General features: G+C 39.7%; 1 protein-coding gene across 2 annotated transcripts in view; it reads right to left on the bottom strand.

The window, feature by feature from the left end:
* The window catches only part of Trim44 (tripartite motif containing 44), a 109987-nt gene extending 89258 nt beyond the window's left edge, over positions 1-20729 (bottom strand). Inside the window, exons 1-2 of one of the 2 annotated variants that reach the window (XM_048361495.1) lie at positions 19773-20729; positions 385-462 (exon numbers count right to left, since the gene is read on the bottom strand). In XM_048361495.1, the coding sequence (XP_048217452.1) occupies positions 385-462; positions 19773-20423 (729 nt within the window). In that variant the 5' untranslated portion in view covers positions 20424-20729. The remainder of the gene's footprint in view (positions 1-384; positions 463-19772) is intronic. The other variant, XM_048361496.1, reaches the window with a different exon arrangement.
* Between the last annotated feature and the right edge of the window lie 837 nt (positions 20730-21566).

Below are 21566 nucleotides of genomic sequence, written 5' to 3'. Positions count from 1 at the left end.
ACGTTAGTAATGAACACCAACTGGATGGATATGGATGCTGTTCTAGTGTCCAATATTATGCTGATCTGTATCCAGCTGCCTTTGGCTGGATTTAATAAGGACAGAGGACAGAAGTCTCTAAGGCCTGGTAAAGACAGATGAAAAATGTACTTCTCTTCAGTTCAGGGAAAACAATTACTGATTATGAGTTGTAAGTCATAAAATACAGAAGGGGAAGAAATAAATGACTTATCTCCAGGCATATTAGAGAATTTTTAATGGGCAGGCTTAATTGGATCTTAATGCAAAGTTCAGAGAGATAAGTATTAACATTCCTCAAACTTAGCTGAAGGAGAACAAAACATTTGGGTGCCAATACCCAATCAATTCCAAAACAATACTTACTTTAGGGTCTGAGCTCTTGAACTTTAATCTTTCCACCAACTCTATCATAGCTGCCTTCAGTCCTCCTGAGTCTTTGCTCTAGGAGAAAGAAAAGTCAAAGGTCATTATATAGCATTTTGTTTTCTCTCAAATATTGTTTATATTTGTATTTCAGAGAATAGTGCAACCAAAAGCAATTTTTCCTTCTTACCAGCCAAGAGAACTTAATGACGAAAGAGAGCTGCTCAGCTACTTTTTTCCTTCTCTACTGACAAAGAGGGTCAAGGACATAAATTGCCCAGTGACCTGAGAGAACTACTGGAATGAAAATTAAATGCAATTTGTAAAGGTTGATACACTCTTTCATTCCAGACTCAACATTGTTCTTCCTGCTGTTCACTGAAGGCTGAGGCCCTGCAAGAGAGATTTCCATCATATTGCCTACTGATTTTTATTTTGAAGTTTTATGTGTCCGATACAGAAGTATGCAATATTAAATTTTCTTATAAAACTAAAAACAAAACAGCCTTACATTTAAATAAAAAATGGAAGGGAGGCAGTAACAAATTGTACAAAAAATGTACCCACTGCCTTACGTATGAAACTGTAACACCTCTATACACCACTTTGACAATAAATAAGTAATTATTCAGAAAAAAAATAAAAATGGAATTACAGTGTGATGGTAAGAGCACACTGTTTTTTGTTGTTTTGTTTTCTGTTGTTTGTTGACAGTGCTGGGGATTGAATTCAGGCCCTCACACTTGGCTAGTGCTCTGCCTCAGTCCTTTTGCTTTTAGTTTATCTTTCAGACAGTCTTATGCTTTGGCTTGGCTGTGGCCTCTGATAGCTCTTACTGCACACACATATCCCCACCTCCACCATGTGTGGCTGGGATTCATAGGCATGAATCATCATGCCCTTTTTTCTTTTCCCCCCATCTCCTTCCCTCCTATCTTTCTGCCCACACACGTGTACATGTGTGTTTGTGTGTTTGTATTTATGTGTATGTGTGTGTGCATGTGTAAGCAGGGTCTTGCTATAGAGCATCCAGGCTGAACTTACAATGTAGTACAGGTGATCTTGAACTCCTGATCCTCCTGCCTTAGTGCTGGAATTACAAGTGTGCCACTATACTCAGCTAAAAGTGCAAGGTTTTTGAGTGAGATAATGTTTCAGATTTGAATCTGTCATCAACTAGTAACTAAGAGAAAATTACAAAAATTCTCAAAATCTCTTCTACAAAACAGGGATAACACACAAGGTTATTTTAAAGGCTTAATTGAAATAGTATTTGTAGAAGTATCAACACAGGATATGGCACACAAATGCTCCAAATATCACCTGTGTTTTATTGTTGTTGTTATTATTGGAGTGTAATGATTTACTGAAGTACAGCCCAAAAATAATAAGCCCGCCAACAAGCCTACAAGTAATTTGTTTTACTATAGGAGCTACAAATTTAAAAAGTGAATTTAATTTTAATATATTTTAATTAGAAAATCTAAAATATTATTTCCAATAATCATTTCAAGTGTTTTATATATATGTATATAGTGTATATACATATGTATATGTATATACATGCGTATGCAAACTACTAGTGTGTGTGTATTTATACTAGAGTTTTGAAATCTAGTAATTTTACACTTTTAGCCCAGTTCAATCCAAATTTCAAGTCTTCCAAAGCCACATGTTGCTAGTGACACTGTACTGATCAGCATAGGCTTACAGTAGACTCTAAAGTACTGCTGATTGGATTTAAATATCATTAGTTGGGTGAATTTAGACAAGTCACTTAATCTCCTTGTTTCTCAATTCCTTTATCTTATATGGAGCTAACTGTAATAGTACCTATTTCATGGGGTTGTAGTAAAACTAAGTTAAGATATATCAAGATGTTTAGAACCTATACCACAGGCAAAGAGAAATTAAGAAATTTTTATAGTCTGTTTCCTTCTTATGTTTTAAGTTCCTTAAAGGTAAGAACCACCTCTTTAGATCTGTGAATCTCTTACACTCATTATCAAGCCCATGTAAAAAGTCTATTGAACAAACAACTTGAACACAGAATTTTAAGAAAGGACTGCCCTAATGAGATAATACACTATGTGTATTCTAAAACCACAGAGATAGTTTATTTTCTCAACTCAACAATTGTATGGATCGAATAAAACCACTAATTTCACCAAAGAGGAAAACAAAGCATAAAAATAGCTGTCAATGTTAGCACAAGTATAAATAGCACATATATCTCAAATTCACACTTAGCCTCTAGATCAGTGATAAGATAGTCTCATAATTTTCATTTTCAATTCCTCCAAACAGGAAATGCTTTGTAAGATCCCACTATATAGATTCAAGTTAAATTCTTTTTCCTTCTAACCTCTCTTTCCTCCCATCTACATGGTAAAAGTCTGATATCTATGACTAAAATCTGCTTTAAATATGTTCTCTGAACACAGCCTAGATTACATTCCCATTCTAGCTTTGGTTCTAAATTGTAAAAATTATTTTTAAATTATGTTTTTTTAATTTCTCAACTCATTTAAGTCTGTACTCTGATCGCAGACAGTTGGAAAAAGTAATCTAGAGGTCACATACCAGGATGTGGGTGAGACCTGAGTACTGAGTACCTAAAAAAGGGTTAAGCTGCCAGACACAATACTGCTTTTTACAAGATGATCAGACAATAAAGCCTGTCTGGTGATATCATTCCTCTAACCTGTTTCTCATTGGCTGAACAATCAGGTCACTTGTCCCTGGAAAGCTCTCTTCCCCCACATCCCAGCTGCCAGCACCCATTTTAAGCTCTTCAGAAAGAGCACTTATGTATTATGACTTTCCTCTTGGATCTAGAGAAGAGAAAGGAATGCACAAACTGTGCCTTAAAATCTTCAGTAAAGAAACAAAAACACGGAAGGAATCCCTAAGCAGCAGGGAGCCTACATGCAGGCAGATGTGCCTTGTACAGACAGATTAAGGGAACCCTTTGCCTTCCTTCATAAAAATGCATCATCAGCAGAATACTTCCTCCTTTTCACATCAGCAGCAACACTACTACCCACAGGAGAGATGGGGAGATAAACGCATCTTAGCCTCCCCTCAGGAAATCCACCCATTCTACCTCCACACGTGACTCCCTGAGAATTATTTTCAAAGAATAATTGCGAAAAATGAACCTGCTATACTCCGCCTCTAAATGAGTGGTGAAAAAAGAAACTTCTCAAACGCTTTTGTTTTATAAACAAAACTTCTTCCCAGAAGAACCTTTGTTGGACAAAAGGTCAGTAGACCTTAACAGCTATAAAGCTCTTACTAGAAACCAAGTGGGGGATCCTGGCCCAAATTAGCCTATCCTCAATCCCTGCTTTTTCCCATACTCAAGTCCTAAACCTAAGGGTCCTGTACACAGGTGTTAAAAGTGAGTGTCCAAACTCCGAGAAAACCAGTCTCAAACACTCCTTTTGTCCATTCCTGGGATCTAGGAATATATACCAGGGGAAGAATTCAATGACTTCATGCAGTGAACCAGGCAACCAAACTCAATAAGAGGGTCTGTAGGCTCTGGAAGCATACAGAACAGGACAGAGGGCTTGGGTTGTTTGAGTACAAGGGTGGTATCTCAGTATTAGTATCCCCAAACCACAAGGTAATAAGATCTATCCTATTTCAGTTAATTATTTGTTTGCTAAGGGAATCTTTAATCAAAAGGTAGTCAGCATAGGAGACTGCACTCGCTTACGTTCCTTAATTTGTGGGAAAGAATAGCTTCTTCTGAAAACACCAGAGAACACCTGGAAGGGGACCTGGAAACAACTCAGAGAAGGCTAATGCTAACCTTGAATACATCTGGTTCCAGTCTTGGGGCAAGCACCACGATCAGTGGAGAGTGGGAATTTCCTAATATCTGTACGTCACCCCCTGGCACTACTATGTCCCAAGAACACAGCTTAAACAGGCCTTCCTTTTTTGTAGATGTCTTTCCTCCTCTAAGAGAATACAGAATAAAGAAATGCATGGTTGTGACACCCACCTCTCACAATGTGATTAATCTGCTGAAGTGCAGAATGCTCCCTAACAGCCAGCTCCTCCAGATGAATCATAATAAAATAAAGGGATACAATGTCTTGTATCTGCAGGTGCTCACCAAAAGCACTTAAATATGCTCTTTCATGGGAATTTCACAATATCAAAAAATTAAAAAGCAGTGATTCTCACTTTACAGCTGAGAAAAAAACAGCTGGTGGAAATCAAATGAGGAACCAAAAATCACAGCATTCACCCACTCACTAGCACTTCACAGTAACACAATAACGAAGAGACGCAGTATTCTTACCATGGGAAAAAAAATGGCTTTGTGGAAGCCAAATGATGTCCACCAAACCACAGTCAGTGGAAAAACCAGCACTAGAAAGATCTAAATGAAAATGACTTTTTTTTTGTATGCTCAATCTTAATTATGAAACTAATAGTATATTGAACTAAATATAAAACCTTTGTATTTCTATCCATAATACAGTAATTTATAACTTGAACAATAATGTTAATATGAAGAATATATAGGAGCTAGGCACTAGTGGTTCACACTTGTAATCCTAGCTACTCAGGAGGCTGAGATCTGAGGATTGAGGTTCGAAGCCAGTTGGGGCAGGAATGTCCATGAGACATTCACTTATCTCCAATTAACCACCCAAAATCTAGAGGTGGAGCTACAGCTCAAGTGATAGAGTGCTACCCTTGAGCAAAAATCTCAGAGACAGCACCCAGGCCCTGAGTTCAAGGCGCAGGATTGGCATACATTCACACACACACACACACACACACACACACACACACACACACACACACACACACACACCCCAATACAGGAAAAAATACATAAGGAACTCCTGTAAGTCAAAACAAAAGTCATTAAGCTTCCCTCAAAAAAAAAAAAAAAAGAATAGGAACATAACAGAAGTGTAAAATAACTAATACATTAAAAAAATCATTCCTTATCCATCAGACTGAAAAAAATTAACACGACAATACCCACTGTTAACAAATTCTTGAGGAAATTAGGGACTTTCTTATGTTCTTGCTAATGGAAACATAAAATGTAAAAGCTACTTTGAAATCACATACCTAGCAAATCTACTTCTGCTTTCCTCTTAAGAAACAGTAGGATTCAGGCATGGTGGCTCACATCTATAATTCAAGCTATTCAAAACACTGAGATTAAGAGAACTGATTAGACCAGCCCCAGCAAAGCAAGTCAAAAAGTTATGTATTCATGGAAGAAATTGGGTGCAATGGCATATGGCTGTCATCCCGGCTATGGTGAGATGTATCAAATAGGAGAATCACATCACAGGCATAAGCCCAAAGGAAAAAGCAAGATCTTACTCAAGGGGCTGGGGATATGGCCTAGTGGCAAGAGTGCTTGCCTCATATACATGAGGCCCTGGGTTCAATTCCCCAGCACCACATATACAGAAAATGGCCAGAAGTGGCGCTGTGGCAGAGTGCTAGCCTGGAGCAAAAAGAAGCCAGGGACAGTGCTCAGGCCCTGAGTCCAAGCCCCAGGACTGGCAAAAAAAAAAAAAAAAAAAAAGATCTTACTCAAAATAACCAGTTCAACAAAGAGCTCAAAGTGTAGCTCAGTGGTAGAAAGCCTGACTAGCAAGTTCAAACACCATTATAGCCTTTTTAAAATTTATTGTCAAAGTGACATACAGAGGGGTTCCAGTTTCATATGTAAGGTAATGAGTACATTTCTTATCCAACTTGTTACTACCTCCCTCATTTCTCCCCCTCCCTGCTTCCCCCCTCCCCATTTCTCTCTCTCCCCATGAGTTGTATAGTTGGTTTACACCATGTAGTTTTGTAAGTATTGCTATTGCATTGGCTTGTCTTTTTATCCTTTGTCTCTCAATATTGGTATTCCCGTACCCTTCCTTAGTTCCAATGTACATGTATACAATATCCAGGGTACTAAAATCAGTTAGTGATATCAGTGGTAAAACCACAGGAAAGAAATACAAAAGAAAAAGGGCACGATTTCACATGGCATGTTGAAAATAATGACAACATATACCACTTGTTTCCGTAACTTGGAGTTCATTTTGATTAGCATCATCTTATATGTTCATATGTACTAGCGATTGAGCTATTGTGATCTTCTGCTAGGACTATGCTAGACATATACTAATTATCACCAATGAGGGAAACCACAGAGTCTATGTTCCTTTGGGTCTGGTTCACTTTACTTAATATGATTTCTTCCAAGTCCTTCCATTTCCTTACAAATGGGGCAATGTCATTCTTTCTGATAGAGGCATAGAATTCCATTGTGTATAGATACCACATTTTCTTGATCCACTCATCTACTGAGGGGCATCTGGGTTGGTTCCATATTTTGGCTACTTAATCTTTGATAAAGTAGCTAAAAAAATATAGGGTAGAAGAAAGACAGCCTCTTTAACAAATGGTGCTGGCAAAACTGGTTCAACACCTGCAACAAACTAAAACTAAATCTTTATATATATCACCCTGCACCAAAATCTATTCCAAATGGATCAATGACCTTGAGATAAAAATCAGATACCCTGAAACACTATAAGAAGGAATAGGAGGGGCTGGGGATATAGCCTAGTGGCAAGAGTGCCTGCCTCGGATACACGAGGCCCTAGGTTCGATTCCCCAGCACCACATATACAGAAAACGGCCAGAAGCGGCGCTGTGGCTCAAGTGGCAGAGTGCTAGCCTTGAGCGGGAAGAAGCCAGGGACAGTGCTCAGGCCCTGAGTCCAAGGCCCAGGACTGGCCAAAAAAAAAAAAAAAAAAAAAAAGAAGGAATAGGAGAAACACTGGGGCTCCTTGGCACAGGACAAAACTTTCTTAATAAAGGCCCAGAAACACAACAAATCAAAGAAAGGTTGGACAAATGGGATTGCATCAAACTACAGAGCTTCTGCACGCCAAAGGACATAGCTTGCAAGATAAATAGAAAGCCCAAAGATTGGGAGAAGATCTTTACTGGCCATACAACCGACAAAGACCTCATATCTAAAATATATGTAGAACTCAAAAAATCTAATTCCAAAACAAATCCTCAAAGAACCAACTGTCCCCTCAACAAATGGGCTAAAGACCTAAAAATAAACATTATAGCCTTTAAAATAAAAGAAATAGTAAGACGTGTCAAGAGCAAATGTACAATATTTATTGTAGCTCTGTTTGTAATATTGAAAAACTGTAAATGTGCCATGCATTCATCAATAGTACGATGAATATGGAATTAACAGACTATGGAATATGACATAAGAATAAAGTACACTTGTATATACCTTGATATATGGCAAGATATATTGTGGAATTTTTTAATCTTGCAAAATGGTACATCTAATACATATTTCCAATAGATGATATATACATGTAAAAGACCAAAAAAGCAATTACTGCTGAAATTAGTATTAAAGACAACAGTAGAAAGGTTTTAAATTTAGTTCAATGTACTCGTATTATTTTCATAATTAGGATTTAGAATACCAAAAAAAGTTTGGCAAAAAGATAAGCAGAGTGAAAAATAGATGTAGGAAAGAACTCAGGCTTCCTGCTTCAAAGTCTTTTCTCATCAGTCTACCTACCTATGAATAAGGGGGGGTGGGTGGTGTTTTTATATTGCAAATATGAGTCAGCAAGTCTAAGAGAGGGTTCTCTATCTAGTATTCACATGTGTATTTCAGGTGACTTGAAATCCCCCAGACATATACAAAACTTGCATTATACATGCTATTTTCTACATAGATATCACCTTTCCTCAGACTGCCTAAAAAGTTTAACTTTCCTAGTTTAACATGCACTACACAAAGAAAATGGAGACTTGTTCTATTCCTAGCTCTACCACTAACTGGTGTGCTTAGGTAGGTCTCTCTCTCTCTCTCTCTCTCTCTCTCTCTCTCTCTCTCTCTCTCTCTCTCTCTCCCTCCCTCCCTCTCTCTCTCTAAATGAAGAAGACTAGCCAGATCACAAGCTACAAATTCAGTCTATAGCCTATAGAAAGAACTATTTTCTTCTGCTTCTAGTGTTATCCCACACATCACACTAGGAATTTTAAATGAGCTCCCAACATTTAAAAATCAGGAGATATGATACCATAATAAAGATTTTGTTTCTTTTTTGAAAACCTGAAAGGTACATTAAGCTCACATTCCCACATAGCAAGAATGAGCTGATTAAATGGCAGTTACCTACTTTATATAAAACAAGGTCTCTCTCTCTCTCTCCAGTTACATAGACTTACTTTTCTCATTTATGTTACCTACCAGTCCTTATAGACAACTGAAGTCCCTACCCCTAGAAGCAACTCTAAAATATTTTCTAAATTTCCTATTTCAACAGTTCCATGTTCTAGAATATCCCGAAAGTAGGAGTATCTTTCTTCAAAAGGGCATAGATATCTGTTATGAAGCCAGGCACTGGTGACTCATGCCTGTAATCCTAGCAACAAAGGAGGCTGAGATCTGAGAATTATGATGTGAAACCACCCTGGACAGGAAAGATTGGAGATTCTTATCTCCAATTAACCACCAAAAAGCCAGAAGCGGAACTGTGTCTGTGGAGTAGTAGAACACTAGTCTTGAGCAAAAACAGTTTAGGACAGTGCCTAGCAGGCCCTGAGTTCAAACCTCAAGACCAGAACCAAAAATTTTAAAAAATAAAGAAAATCTGTTATATCATTCCAGTTACCCCCAAACAAGAAATAACAGAATTTATTCAATCCTTTTAAAATGGGACCTGGGCAATAAAGTATGTAGAACGTTGTCCTCCCCAAAGATTCATTAGAACAGGAAATTTTTCTTGACAATCAGTCACTTTGATTTTATACATCATTCTATTCTGTTATCAGTAATACAAAAGAAAACTCGTGCTACACAAAAGCAAATTTAAACTACATAAATACCGTAAACTGGCTCCTAAATAATGAATCCTATATTATAAATAAGTTTTTAAATGAGTACAGCCTAACTGACTGTTAAGAGTTGTTTTTTTTCCCCTATCCCACCAGCCTTGTATTGAGACCATCCCTCAAAAAAATAAAAACAAAAACAGCATCTCAAGGCAGGCATAGTGGTGCATGCATATAATCTCAACAGTCAGTTGAGAGGTTGAGGCAGGAGAACTGAGAGTGGGAAAGGATCTGATGCAGATATACTAATAAAGAAACATCATTACTAAAGAAAAGTTTTGACAAAGGAAATGCAACTACATTTTAGTAGCACCTCCTCACAAGTGAAAGTTTTTACCACCTTCTTCATATTACTTCAATTCCCAACTCAAATCCTGTCCCTAGGCTGGCAATCTTGTACAAAGCCAAAAGCATTCTTGTGCCTGAGAAAATTACCAGGTCTTTTGAATCAAAGCAAAATATATGCCATATCCAACTTTTCTTCACTATTTCCACTATTCCTTGAGGACAGCAAATACCAGTACTGTTCCTATTATTGATATTCTATAGTCACCACAAAGAAACTTTGTGAAGTTTTAGGAAATACAAATCAGATCATTCATTGTCTTGCTTAATTAGTGTAAGGCCACTCAAAATCCTTATCATGGCCTACTTGAAACCTGACCTCAATTCCTCAATACTTCCCAACCATCTTTCAGTCATTATACTTCATGGTGGTAATGTCTACTACCTTGTTAGGCTCATCTCATCTTAGGGCGTTGCCACTCATTACTCTCCTACTTGAACTACTATGTTCCTATATCTTCATGCTGGGGCCTCTAACAGCCAGGTCATTATCTCAACAGTCCTTCTCATATGTTGAACAGTCTTCTTCTCCTCATTCTTTCTTCATAGTCACTCCCTATCTCTCTCCTTAGCTTGTTTATTCACAGCCTCTACCATTATCTGAAATATTATTTATTATTTATCTTGTTTACTAGTGTTTTGTTGAAAGAACATTGTTAGGTTCCATATTGTCAAAAATACTCCTCTTGATTAATTTCAACCTTTCAGTAAATATATATTGAATGAAGATAAAAAGTAATTTCCATTAACTTCAAATAATTTTTATCTTAATAAATATCCTACTTCAAGATTATGTAAAAAATGAAATAATGTACAGAAAGTTTATAGCACAGAAGGTAACACATTTTATTTTTTTCTCATTATATTTCAGTTAGCATTGTTGTTATCATGGTTAAGTACAGAGTGACTAATAAATGTCAAGTACTAAGCTAAAGAAGTGCTGAACAGAATTGAAAAAGGCCATTTGCTCAATACTAGTCTATAAGCAGGGCACTGGTGGCTCATGCCTGTAATCCTAGCTACTCAGAGGCTAAGATCTGAGGATCAAGGATCATGGTTCAAAACCAGCCCAGGGGTCTTGGAATATGGCCTAATGGTAAAGTGCTTGCCTCACATACATGAAGCCCTGGGTTCTGTGGGGCACACCTGGAAGTCAACTAGCTGGCCCCGCCTGTTTCTCAGTTTTGGGGCCACATGTGGCTAAGATGGCGGCAGCGCCTAACAACAATGTGCAGCTGCTACAAGTGTCTTTGGTTATAACCCTGAGGTGGTTCTGTGGGCTGTGACACCCCGGCTCTTCTGCCCTTGATGGACAGGTCATGCCTCCCCTTCCTGCCGATCTTAGACCTGATTAGCTCCTATGCCTTATATTAGTGGAACGTACTTCCCCAAAAAACGAGAACTTGCGCTGACTTGTCTCCCAGACTGTCTGATTGTCCTCCAGTGAGGGAGGGCTGGGTATGGGCAGTCTGTCCACCCTTTCCTTTCTTGGCTCGTCCGGTCGGGGCATGCCTTCCCTGTCTCTCCTACGGGTCAGGGGAGCTCAGGGTGGCTAAAGACCCCGACAGGGTTCGATTTCTCAGTACCATATATAGAGAGAAAAAGCCAGAAGTGGCACTGTGGCTCAAGTGGTAGAGTGCTGGCCTTGAGCAAAAAGAAGCCAGGGACAGTGCTCAGGCACTGAGTTCAAGCCCCAGGACTGGCAAAAAACAAAACAAACAAAACCAGCCCGGGCCTCCAATTAGCCACCAAAAAACTGGAAGTAGCAATGTGGCTCAAAGTGGTAGTGCACTAGCCTTGAGTGAAAAAGCTCAGGGACAGCACCCAAGCCCTGAGTTCAAATCCCAAATGCTACAACCAACCAAAAAAAAAAGAAAGAAAGAAAGAAAGAAAACTAGTCTATAGATGACATTCTGGAAGAATTCTTCAGAGACTTTGGAATACTTATTTTTTAAATACAATAATAGAGGATAAATGTCAGAAGAATATGTTAGTACAACTCATAAAGCTTAAATGTGAGTGGAAATGACTAAAAGTACAAGTAAAACAAGATGCTAGACTATAGTTTGATGTCAAACTTAAATTCAAATCCCAGTACTTCCACTTAATAGCTGGCTAACCCCTCAGCAAAATCCAACCCCTTTGATACTGGTTTCCTTATCTGTAAAATGAGAAACATAATAATGCATTGTAGTGAGGATTAAATGAAATAATATAAGAAATGTACCTGGCCTCAAGTAACTCAACAAATGACAGGATCTTCTTATATCAGAGAGTCTAAAATTTTAACAACAGACAAAAGTTCCTAGTCTCTATTAATTTTATTAATCTCAGCCAATGGTTAGCATTTTTAATTATTTACACACGAAACTAGTAGATTAGAATCTACCAGTTAATACAGGTTCACATAGACCAAAATGCTGAAAAGAGAAGAATGGGGGATCTATATGAATTTACCCTTATATCTCTCTCCATGACTGCCTACTGGAGGTTACTTTCTAACCAGCAATATAAGACTAAGTTGCCCCACAGTCCCTTGGCTTCTATAAAAATTTCCCACAGTTCAGAATGTAAAACAGAATCTAAACAAGACAGCTAGAAAACTTGTGAACCTAAAATTAGACTTACCAGCTGTGTTTTGGTTAGCTAATGCATAGACACCAGCAGGACACTGAAATATACAGGAGACTCGTCTCTGAAGACTAATTTCTCACCAGCCTATCAATTCAACGGATTAAAGCAGACAGAAGGAGCAGAAGGAGAGGGGGCTGAACAGTTTTCACCCCAAAGAAAACTTGGTGTCCAGAGCAGCAACTGCTGCCAGACTAACTTGTCTAGAATTGAATTCAGAATAGAGTCTTAGATAGCTCTCTACAAGTTAATATGAATAAGAACCACCAATTGCTGAGAGCTACTTTACATTTCAGGCTCTGTGCTAATAAGCTTTTTACATCTAAGATCCTGCTTATCCTTACCATAACCCATTCAGGAGAAAATTATTACATCCATATTAAGAAACCCAAGATTCAGAGATGTTGACTGAATTATCATGACACTAGTATAAGAGCCAGGACTCAAGTTCATAAGCTTCAAAGTCAACTGAGGTAAAAACTTCAATATTCAGCTATATTCTCACTTAATTACCAAGGTTCATTGTTTTCATAGTAAATATCACCATCCAAAAAAACAATCCTACTGAGAGGGCTGACTCCAGAAATCTAGGGCACTGTCCTTTTCATCAGGACAGTACAGATTAAGAAAGGTCATTTTGAAGATTAGCCTAAAATGGGTATCTCCAACTACATGCCTATCATAGCCTTCCCAGAGAAACATTTAGGGGTAGATCCAACTTTCCCCTTTACCTCAGGTAATTATTATTTATCCAAAACAAATAAGCTGAAGGCTCATGCCTGTAATCCTAATTACCCAAGAAGCTGAGATCTGAGGATGGCAGTTTGAAGCCAGCCCTGGCAGAAAAGTCTGTGAGACTCTTTTTGTTTTGTTTTGTTTTTTTTGGCCAGTCCTAGGCCGTGAACTCAGGGCCTGAGCACTGTCCCTGGCTTCTTTTTTGCTCAAGGCTAGCACTCTGACACTTGAGCCACAGCGCCATTTCTGGCCATTTTCTGTATATGTGGTGCTGAGGAATCGAACCCAGGGCCTCATGTACACGAGGCAAGCACTCTTGCCACTAGGCCATATTCCCAGCCCTGTGTGAGACTCTTATCTCCAATAAATTACTCAGAAAATGCTACAAGTGGTGCTGTGGTTCAGTGGCAGAGCACTAGCCTTGGGCACAAAGAGGCTCAGGGACAGTGCCCAGGCCCTGAATTCAAGCCTGAGACCAGCAAAAATAAATAAAAGAAACAAACTTTATATAGAACTACCATGTAGCCAGCCAATGCTTTATAGTCTTCATCAGGATATATGTCTTATACCCTGTCAGAAAATAATAAAAATACAAACACATTATAGCATTCTGCAACTATCTCCTTACCAGAGCTGCTATACATTAGCTAAGAGCCAGAGCCATCAACTACTATGGAGCCACTATAGCATAACTCTACAGGTAGCCCCTCTAGAGTCACAGATGTTCTGAGTTATATTCTGTAAATACATCTGTCCATACAACGGCCATTTTAAGAACTCCTAAAATGCCATGGGCAATAACTTTTTTTCACTCTTTAAGGGATTTGAACTCAGGACCTCGCATGACACTCTACCACTTGAGTCATGCTGCCAACAAGACTACACCTTTTCTTCTAGAGTGAACTAGTAAATGTTGTTAAACCACAGGATATGACCATAATGTGCTGCACAAGCAATTTAGCACTGTTTTTTTAAACCAAAATTGAACAGAAATTACATATACGGTCAAGTAAATAGTTCTTTGAGTTATATGAAGGGGTACAGGGGTGTGTATAAAGTAATAATTAAAAAATATTTCCTCTATAGTAGGTTATATTCAAAACAATTTTATGAACTACTTGTCAAGAATACTGATTCTATCTAACTGTACTTTTATTATTCAACAAAAAAAGTCAGTAATTGTAATTCTGAACATAAGTTCCTTTGGAAACAAAAAACTTTTATATGAGTAAATCTAAATAAAAGATTTAAAAAAACATTATCAGATAAAACCAGATAAAGATCCATTATCAGACCAAATGACCCATTTTCAAGGCCAAGAATTAGAGCAAAAGAAACCCATATATGGAGATAAGAAGTCATGACCCAGATGAAAGGCCTTAAATTTGCTGTGTAAATACTTTTCTATGGTAAATCTAGAGCCCAGGCTTAAATCAATTTTGAACCCACAAAACCCTCCAGAGACCATCTTCAATGATGTTGGATTGTAGCATAGCAAGGTCCAGGAGAAAAAGGAGAGAACAGCAGAAAAAAAAGCTTTGGTAACTAAGTGTTGAGACCAGTCCCTTTTTTCCAAGTGTTAGCAGACCCTGGCAACAACTTGGCCTTTTACCATTTATACCAGGCATTTACAGACTGGGTTGGCATTGGAATAGTGAAACAAACTGTATAAATTCTCCTCAACTCTAAGCTTATATATTTAATTAGACTTCATACTAAATAATAAGAAAAACTTAACAGAGTACTAACAATGTGTTAAGTACTAAAGTAATAACTAAGCCAGTTCATTTTCATAAAAATCCCATTTTGTTTCTTTTAGGGGAGGGGGAGCGTGGATACCAGGGTTTGAAGTTTGCACTGCTAGGCAAGTGCTCTACCACTGAGCCATAACTTCATCCTTTTCTGTGCTGTTTAGATTTGAGGTAGGGGAGGTAGGAGGTAGATTCTTGCTTCCTGCCTAGGCATGTGCCTGGACCACAATACACAAATTAGGCTTCCCACTGTAGCTAGGATGATACCTACAAGCTATCACATCCAACATCTTCTGTTGAGACAGGAGTCTCACATGGATTTTTCTGCTGGCTGGCCTTGATCTGAAATCTTAATCTAAGACTCCCATGTAACCAGGATTATAGTCATGAGACACCAGCATCTTGCCTTTATTTCATTGTTTATTACACCACCCATTTTGAAAATACAGAAATATGTTCAAGTGGTGACAAAACTTTTCCAAGGTCAAAAAGCTGTAAAGCTATTTCTTGTTTTCTTTCTAATCCCAACAGTTTGCATAATTTAAAAAATCTGTATATGTTTGTGCATGTGTGTGTTATTGGGGCTTGAACTGAGGGCCTTGAGCTGTCATTGACTTGTTCACTCATGGCTGGCACTCTACAAATTAAACCACATCTCCACTCGCAGCTTTTTGATAGTTAAGTGGAAATAAGAATCTTGTAAATTTGTCTGCTTGAGCTGAGTTCAGATCTTCAGATTTCAGTCTTCTGGGCGGCATAAGGCTCATGGGTGTGAGTCACTTACACCCAGCTTATTGTATGTGTATTTGCTTATTTGTTCTCTATTTCTCTCTATTAAAATGTAAGCTCCAGGAGAACTTATAGGGACTTCTGTTTACTTCACTTATATTCACAATGATAGAAAACACCCACCTACCCTCAGCTGGTGCTCAGTACTTGCTGAACAAATGCAGTACAAGAATGTTCTCTTGGTTATCAGCACACTGTGTCACTTTTAATAATCCAAAATGTTCTCTTGCCAACAGCAAATGTGCACTGCACTTAAATTTTTTATTTTTAAACCAGAGGGGAACTGAAGTTAGACTTCAATGAAATTCCCTTAAAGTTGAAATCTTTATTGAATCAAAATAAGCAGACTCTCAGGCTGGGAATATGGCCTAGTGGAAGAATGCTCGTCTCCTATACATGAAGCCCTGGGTTCAATTCCTCAGTACCACATATATAGAAAAAAGCCAGAAGTGGCACTGTGGCTCAAGTGGCAGAGTGCTAGCCTTGAGCAAAAAGAAGCCAGGGACAGTGCTCAGGCCCTGAGTTCAAGCACCAGAACTGGCAAAAAAATAAATAAATAAATAAGCAGACTCTAACCTCAAACATAAAGATCTTATCTTGAAAGTAATCAATACAAAAAGGGTTACTAGAGTTACTCAAGTGATAAGGGCATGTGTCTAGCAAGTAGAAGATACTGAGTTAAAACCTGCTAGCATCACCAAATAAATAAATAAGCTATAAAACATATCACTTATTTGTGAAATGTGGTAAATTATTCAAAGCTTAGGAAAAAGCCCAAAATATCCACTATGACATCTATGCAGCATTATGCTAAAGGTCCTATCTGGAAAAATAGTTGAGAAAAAGCAAATAACAAGAACAAGATTAGAGAAAAGATTTGATCCTCTTCCCAGATAAATACCATCAATTATGTACATTGAATCTACAAATGAATTAGTAGAATATATAAGAGAATTTAGCAAATAGCTTAAAAAAAGCAGTAAGTTAATCATTCCTACATCAATCAGAAAACAAATATGTAAAACATTTTATAATTTTATGAAATCATAAAGTACCTAAAAGTAAATTTCACGATATATAGAATTCTCCAGAATAATAAAATTTTATTGTGCAGCATTAAAAAAGCCTAAATAAATGGATCTGATATCTATTATAATGGTATGAATTCTGCCTATGAATGTATAAATTCAGTACAATGCCCAAAATACACCTAAAAATTTTCCATGTACATGCTTTCTGTAATATGATTCTAAGAAATCTAAGAATGAGATTGACAGAAACGTTTTCTTTTCAGGCCCTGGGACTTTAATTCTGGACTGGAGTGCTATCACTGAGCTTCTTTTGCTCAAGGCTAGCTCTCTATCACTTAAGCCACAGCGTCACTTCCAGCTTTTTCTGAGTAGTTTATTGGAGACAAGAGTCTTATGGATTTTCCTGCCCAGGCAGGCTTCAAACCACTATCCTCAGATCTCAAGACTCCTTAGTAGCTAGGAATATAGCCGTGAGCCAGGATTATAGCCGTGAGCCACCAGCACCTGGCTAGAAATGCTCTTATAAAAGAAACAATATCTGCTCTACTACATGTTAAGACATGTTATAAAAGTATGGTAACTAAGAAAGAGCGCTATCCTTGAGCTGAAGAGCTCAGGGGCGGCACCCAGGCCCAGAGTTCAAGCCCCCCAACAAAAAAATAAAATAAAATAATCAGTGCTAAATGGAACAAGACAAAGGATTGAACCATAAGGAAAAGGTCTGATAAATTTTACCACATTAAAACCAAGAACTTCTATTTAAGGCATAATTTCTAAAATTAAAAAAATAGAAAATACTTAAAACCCACATAAACATCAAGAAATCAGGGCTGGGAATATGGCCTAGTGGCAAGAGTGCTTGCCTCCTACACATGAAGCTCTAGGTTCGATTACCCAGCACCACATATATGGAAAACGGCCAGAAGGGGTGCTCAGGCCCTGAGTCCAAGGCCCAGGACTAGCCAAAAAAAAAAAAAAAAAAAAAAATCAAGAAATCAGAAATAAAAATATTTTGAAAAACTAAAAGTTACTAAGAAAAAAGTGACAACCTAAACAGAAAAATGAACAAAAGACCTAAGAGTACTTCACAAGAAGAAATACAAAAGACAGTCATAAGCAACAAAAATTAAAATCACAGGAAGATACTAATTCAAATGACAAAAATTTCAAATACTGTAAGAGCAAATGATGGTGAAGACAGAGTAATAAGCACTCTACTCTTCATGATGTCAACAACTGGTACAACCATTTTGGAAAATAGTTAATATCTAGCACTATACAATATGTGACACAACAGTTTCACTCCTACGTTTACATCCATTTAAATATAGGTACATGTGTACCAGAAAACATGCCCCAAAATGTTTATATGTTATTTTTAACATCCAGAAACTCAAGAACCTGAGAATAAATCCAATGTTCATCTGTAACAGAGTAACTAGTGGGATAGCCATAAAACAGAATTCCATACAGTAATAAAAATAAACCACAGCCAAAGGGTCAATCTCAAAAACATTTTAAAAATGAGGCAAAACTAAAGAGAATGAATGATTTGAAAAATATGAATCCAATAATGTCAAGTTCAAGTAAATTTAGGGACATATACATTATGTGTATGGTGAAGTATAAAGATAAGCAAAAATCTCTCAGCTCAGAGGTCATGATAATAGTTATGTATGAGGAAGAAAAGGGTGTGGTAGGGGTTAATATTGACAATTATGTTCTATTCCTTGGTCTGAAGGGAGGTTACATCAGCATTTATTTTATCATTGTCAGTGCATGTCTTTTACATGCTTTCTGGATGTGGGGTGTGTGTGTGTGTGTGTGTGTGTGTGTGTGTGTATGTGTGTGTGTTCTTTCACATACCAATCAGGGCCTGGATGTTGTCTCTGAGCTGTTTTGCTCAAGGCTAGTACTCTTACCACTTGAACTACAGCTCCACTTTGTGCTTTCTGGTGTTTAACTGAGGTATATAAAGTCTCACAAAGAGGCTGGGAATATGGCCTAGTGGTAGAGTGCTTGCCTTGTATACATGAGGCCCTGGGTTTGATTCCTCCACACCACATGTCTAGAAAAAGCCAGAAGTGGCGCTGTGGCTCAAATGGTAGAGTGCCTTGAGCAAAAAGAAGCCGGGGGCAGTGCTCAGGCCCTGAGTCCAAGTACCATGACTGGCCAAAAAAGAGAAAAAAAAAAAAAGGTCTCACGAATTTCCTCACCAAAATGGCTTTGAACTACAATCCTCAGATCTCAGCCTCCTAAGAAACCTAGGAATTGAGGTATGAGCCACTGGTAGGTGCTTGGCTTTAAATGTGTATTTTTACAATTAAAAAATATATATTTGAAAATATCAATACAGGGACTCATTATAGTATTTGTTGTCCCAATGCTAGCAATAGTATGGTTGCTTAAGAGAAGTGAAAGTCATCCCAATATGACAACATTCACTAGTATTCATTACTTAATGAACAAATCATATAAACCTTCCTTGACCTAGTTAACACCAAAAGCTTCTCTGATTGTAAACATTTACAATAGAAATAAGAGCAAATTCCTTGCAAACTCATTTATTAAAAAAAATAATTTATGCCTGCTACTTGTCAAGCACTGTTCTGGGGGATCAGCAAAGTCCAAATAGAAAAGCATGGGAACCTCCATACCACTTGGTCGAACCTCTCTTAACCTTCCTTTCCTATACCAAGTTTCTAACATGAAGAATCTAAAAGCAACTCAAGGCACACATCCAGTCATCAAAATCTCCCTTTCAGGAGGTCTTTCCTCCAGAGATACCTGTTTGAATTCACTTAGCAAAAATCATAGCTCCCCGTGTTTTTGAGGCAGAGATTTTTATATCAAGAGCCCTGAATCAAGGTGCTTGTCTTAGCAATGGTGATGATGTGGACAGACTCAAGAGGGGCGAAGACTTCAAGAAAGGCTTTATAGTTCAGATGCTTGCACAGAAATTAGATTCTGGATTCCGTGTGTACCTGTGTTTGCTTTCATGAGATTGTCAAGGGGGTCCAATCAAAAAGGATAAACGAACACCTATCCCAACAAGATGAGTAGCCTGGCTTTTGATGGACATGGTGAACATGAATTTGGACCCAAGCTAAGGCCATGTGAGTTGAAACCCAGGTGTCTGACTCCAAGACCTAAGTTCAGATTGCCAGGTACTTACTCTTAGCTCTTCGAAGGCTTCATCTAGGGTGGAGAGCTGGTGTCCCTGGTGCGCCCCAATGACTGGACAGAGGACACAGATGAGCTGCCTATCTTCCTGGCAATAGGTGCTCAAATCGAGCCCATGGTCCGGACACTTCCTCTTGGCCACTCTCTCTGCTTCCATTTCGATTTCGGGGTCAAATTCACTTTCTGCCTCAGTTTCCCCTTCAGCCTCGGATTCTCCTTCTTGGTTGTCTTCTTCGGCCTCACTTTCTTGCTCGTCCTCCATCTCTTCCTCGCTGTCTTCTTCACTCTCCTCGTCGTCGCTCTCCTCTTCGCTCTCTTCCTCAGTCTCGCTCTCTTCTTCCGACTCACTGGCTCCTTCGGACTCGCTCTCTATCTCCCTGTCGGGCTCCACTTGGGCCTCGATGTCTTCCTTCCCCGCGCCCTCGCCGGGGCCTCGAGAGGTCCAGGCCTGAGCGCCATGGACGTACTCGGCCAGGTGATGGGAGAGGAATTTCTGCTTGTGCGCCTCGGCATGGCGGTGGCAGTAACAGAAACCGCATTCCCGGCACACCTCCTCGGCCCCAGGCGCCTCGTCGGGCTCGCACTCGTCACACGTGCCGTCGTGAGGCAGCTCTTCCAAGGCCGCGCCCACTCTGGAGGCCATGTGGGCGCCGGGATGCGGGCCGAGGCCTGGGGGGGAGGGGGGCGCTGCGAGCTCGCCGCCTTCCCCGGGCCTCGCCGCCTGCCACCTCCTCACGGCCTTGTTACCAGCTCCCGGGTTCCGTCCTCTGGGGAAATCGACACCCGACTGGGCGGGATCGTACTCCCTGCCGCCGCTGCCACGACTCAAAAGCAGGCCCTTAGGGGCCCGTGGCAGCCCCGGCCTGAGCCCAGAGCGCAGGCACTTCCGCCCGCTCGGCCTGCGACTAGCGTCGCAGTGCTGTGTTTCCGCCACCCCCCCCCCCCCGCCGGTCACTTCCGGTCGCCCGCGCGCCCCGTCGGCCCCCGCGCCGTGCGCGCAGCTCGGCCTTCCCCGCTAGCCCGCCGGGATCGCGGCTGCTGCCGCTGCGGCTGGCCCCGCGCCGCCCCGGTTCCACTTTCCCATCACAGTCAGGCGACCTCCTTTCACTTCCTGAGTCATTTAAAGTGGCAAGGGCCCATTTCTAGCTGTCCCGCGGGACCGAGCTCGGGTATCCCTAGCCTCAGTATCCCTGCACAGAGGTGGAGGGATGCAGCATGCCCTGTCGGCCTCCCTGAAAGAAGGAGGAGATGGATGGTTGCATGCATGCTTGCATGGATGCAGCCCTTCCTCCCTGGCTCCCTCCCTGCAGGTGTCAACCTGATTTACTAATCTCTTTAGTCTGGAGTCCCTGTGAACTTCAGTCTTTCTCATGAGTCTAAAACTTCCCACCACCGTCCTTGATATACAACAAGGTGCCAGGACCTATTCGTAACCAAGCTGACCCTGACCCCTTAGGACTTCTGCAGGGCTCTCAGAAGAGCTATTTGTTCTTTTGGGCTCAGGGACTTTGAGTCTGGTTGAGCAAGCAAATCTTTTCTATCCGAAGGTATACTATGCTTTGTTTTCCATGTCTGTTTGTATTTCCTGACTCCTAGGGACTCAGAACCTCTGAGGCCCAGGGCCTTTTTCTGAAAGCTTTGTCAGCTGAAGCTAAGTGGAGAGAGAGTTATTTGTTCAGAAAAAGTTCCCAGCTCTTTTGTGTAAGCAGTCCCTCTAGACTCAGATTGGGCTCCAAGAGACAAGAAGATGATAGTATATATTAAATTGTACTAAAGTGCCAAATGC

This window comes from Perognathus longimembris, chromosome 13 (assembly GCF_023159225.1).
Source record: "Perognathus longimembris pacificus isolate PPM17 chromosome 13, ASM2315922v1, whole genome shotgun sequence".
NCBI lineage: Eukaryota > Metazoa > Chordata > Mammalia > Rodentia > Heteromyidae > Perognathus > Perognathus longimembris.
This window is presented reverse-complemented; position numbering and strand designations above follow the sequence as displayed.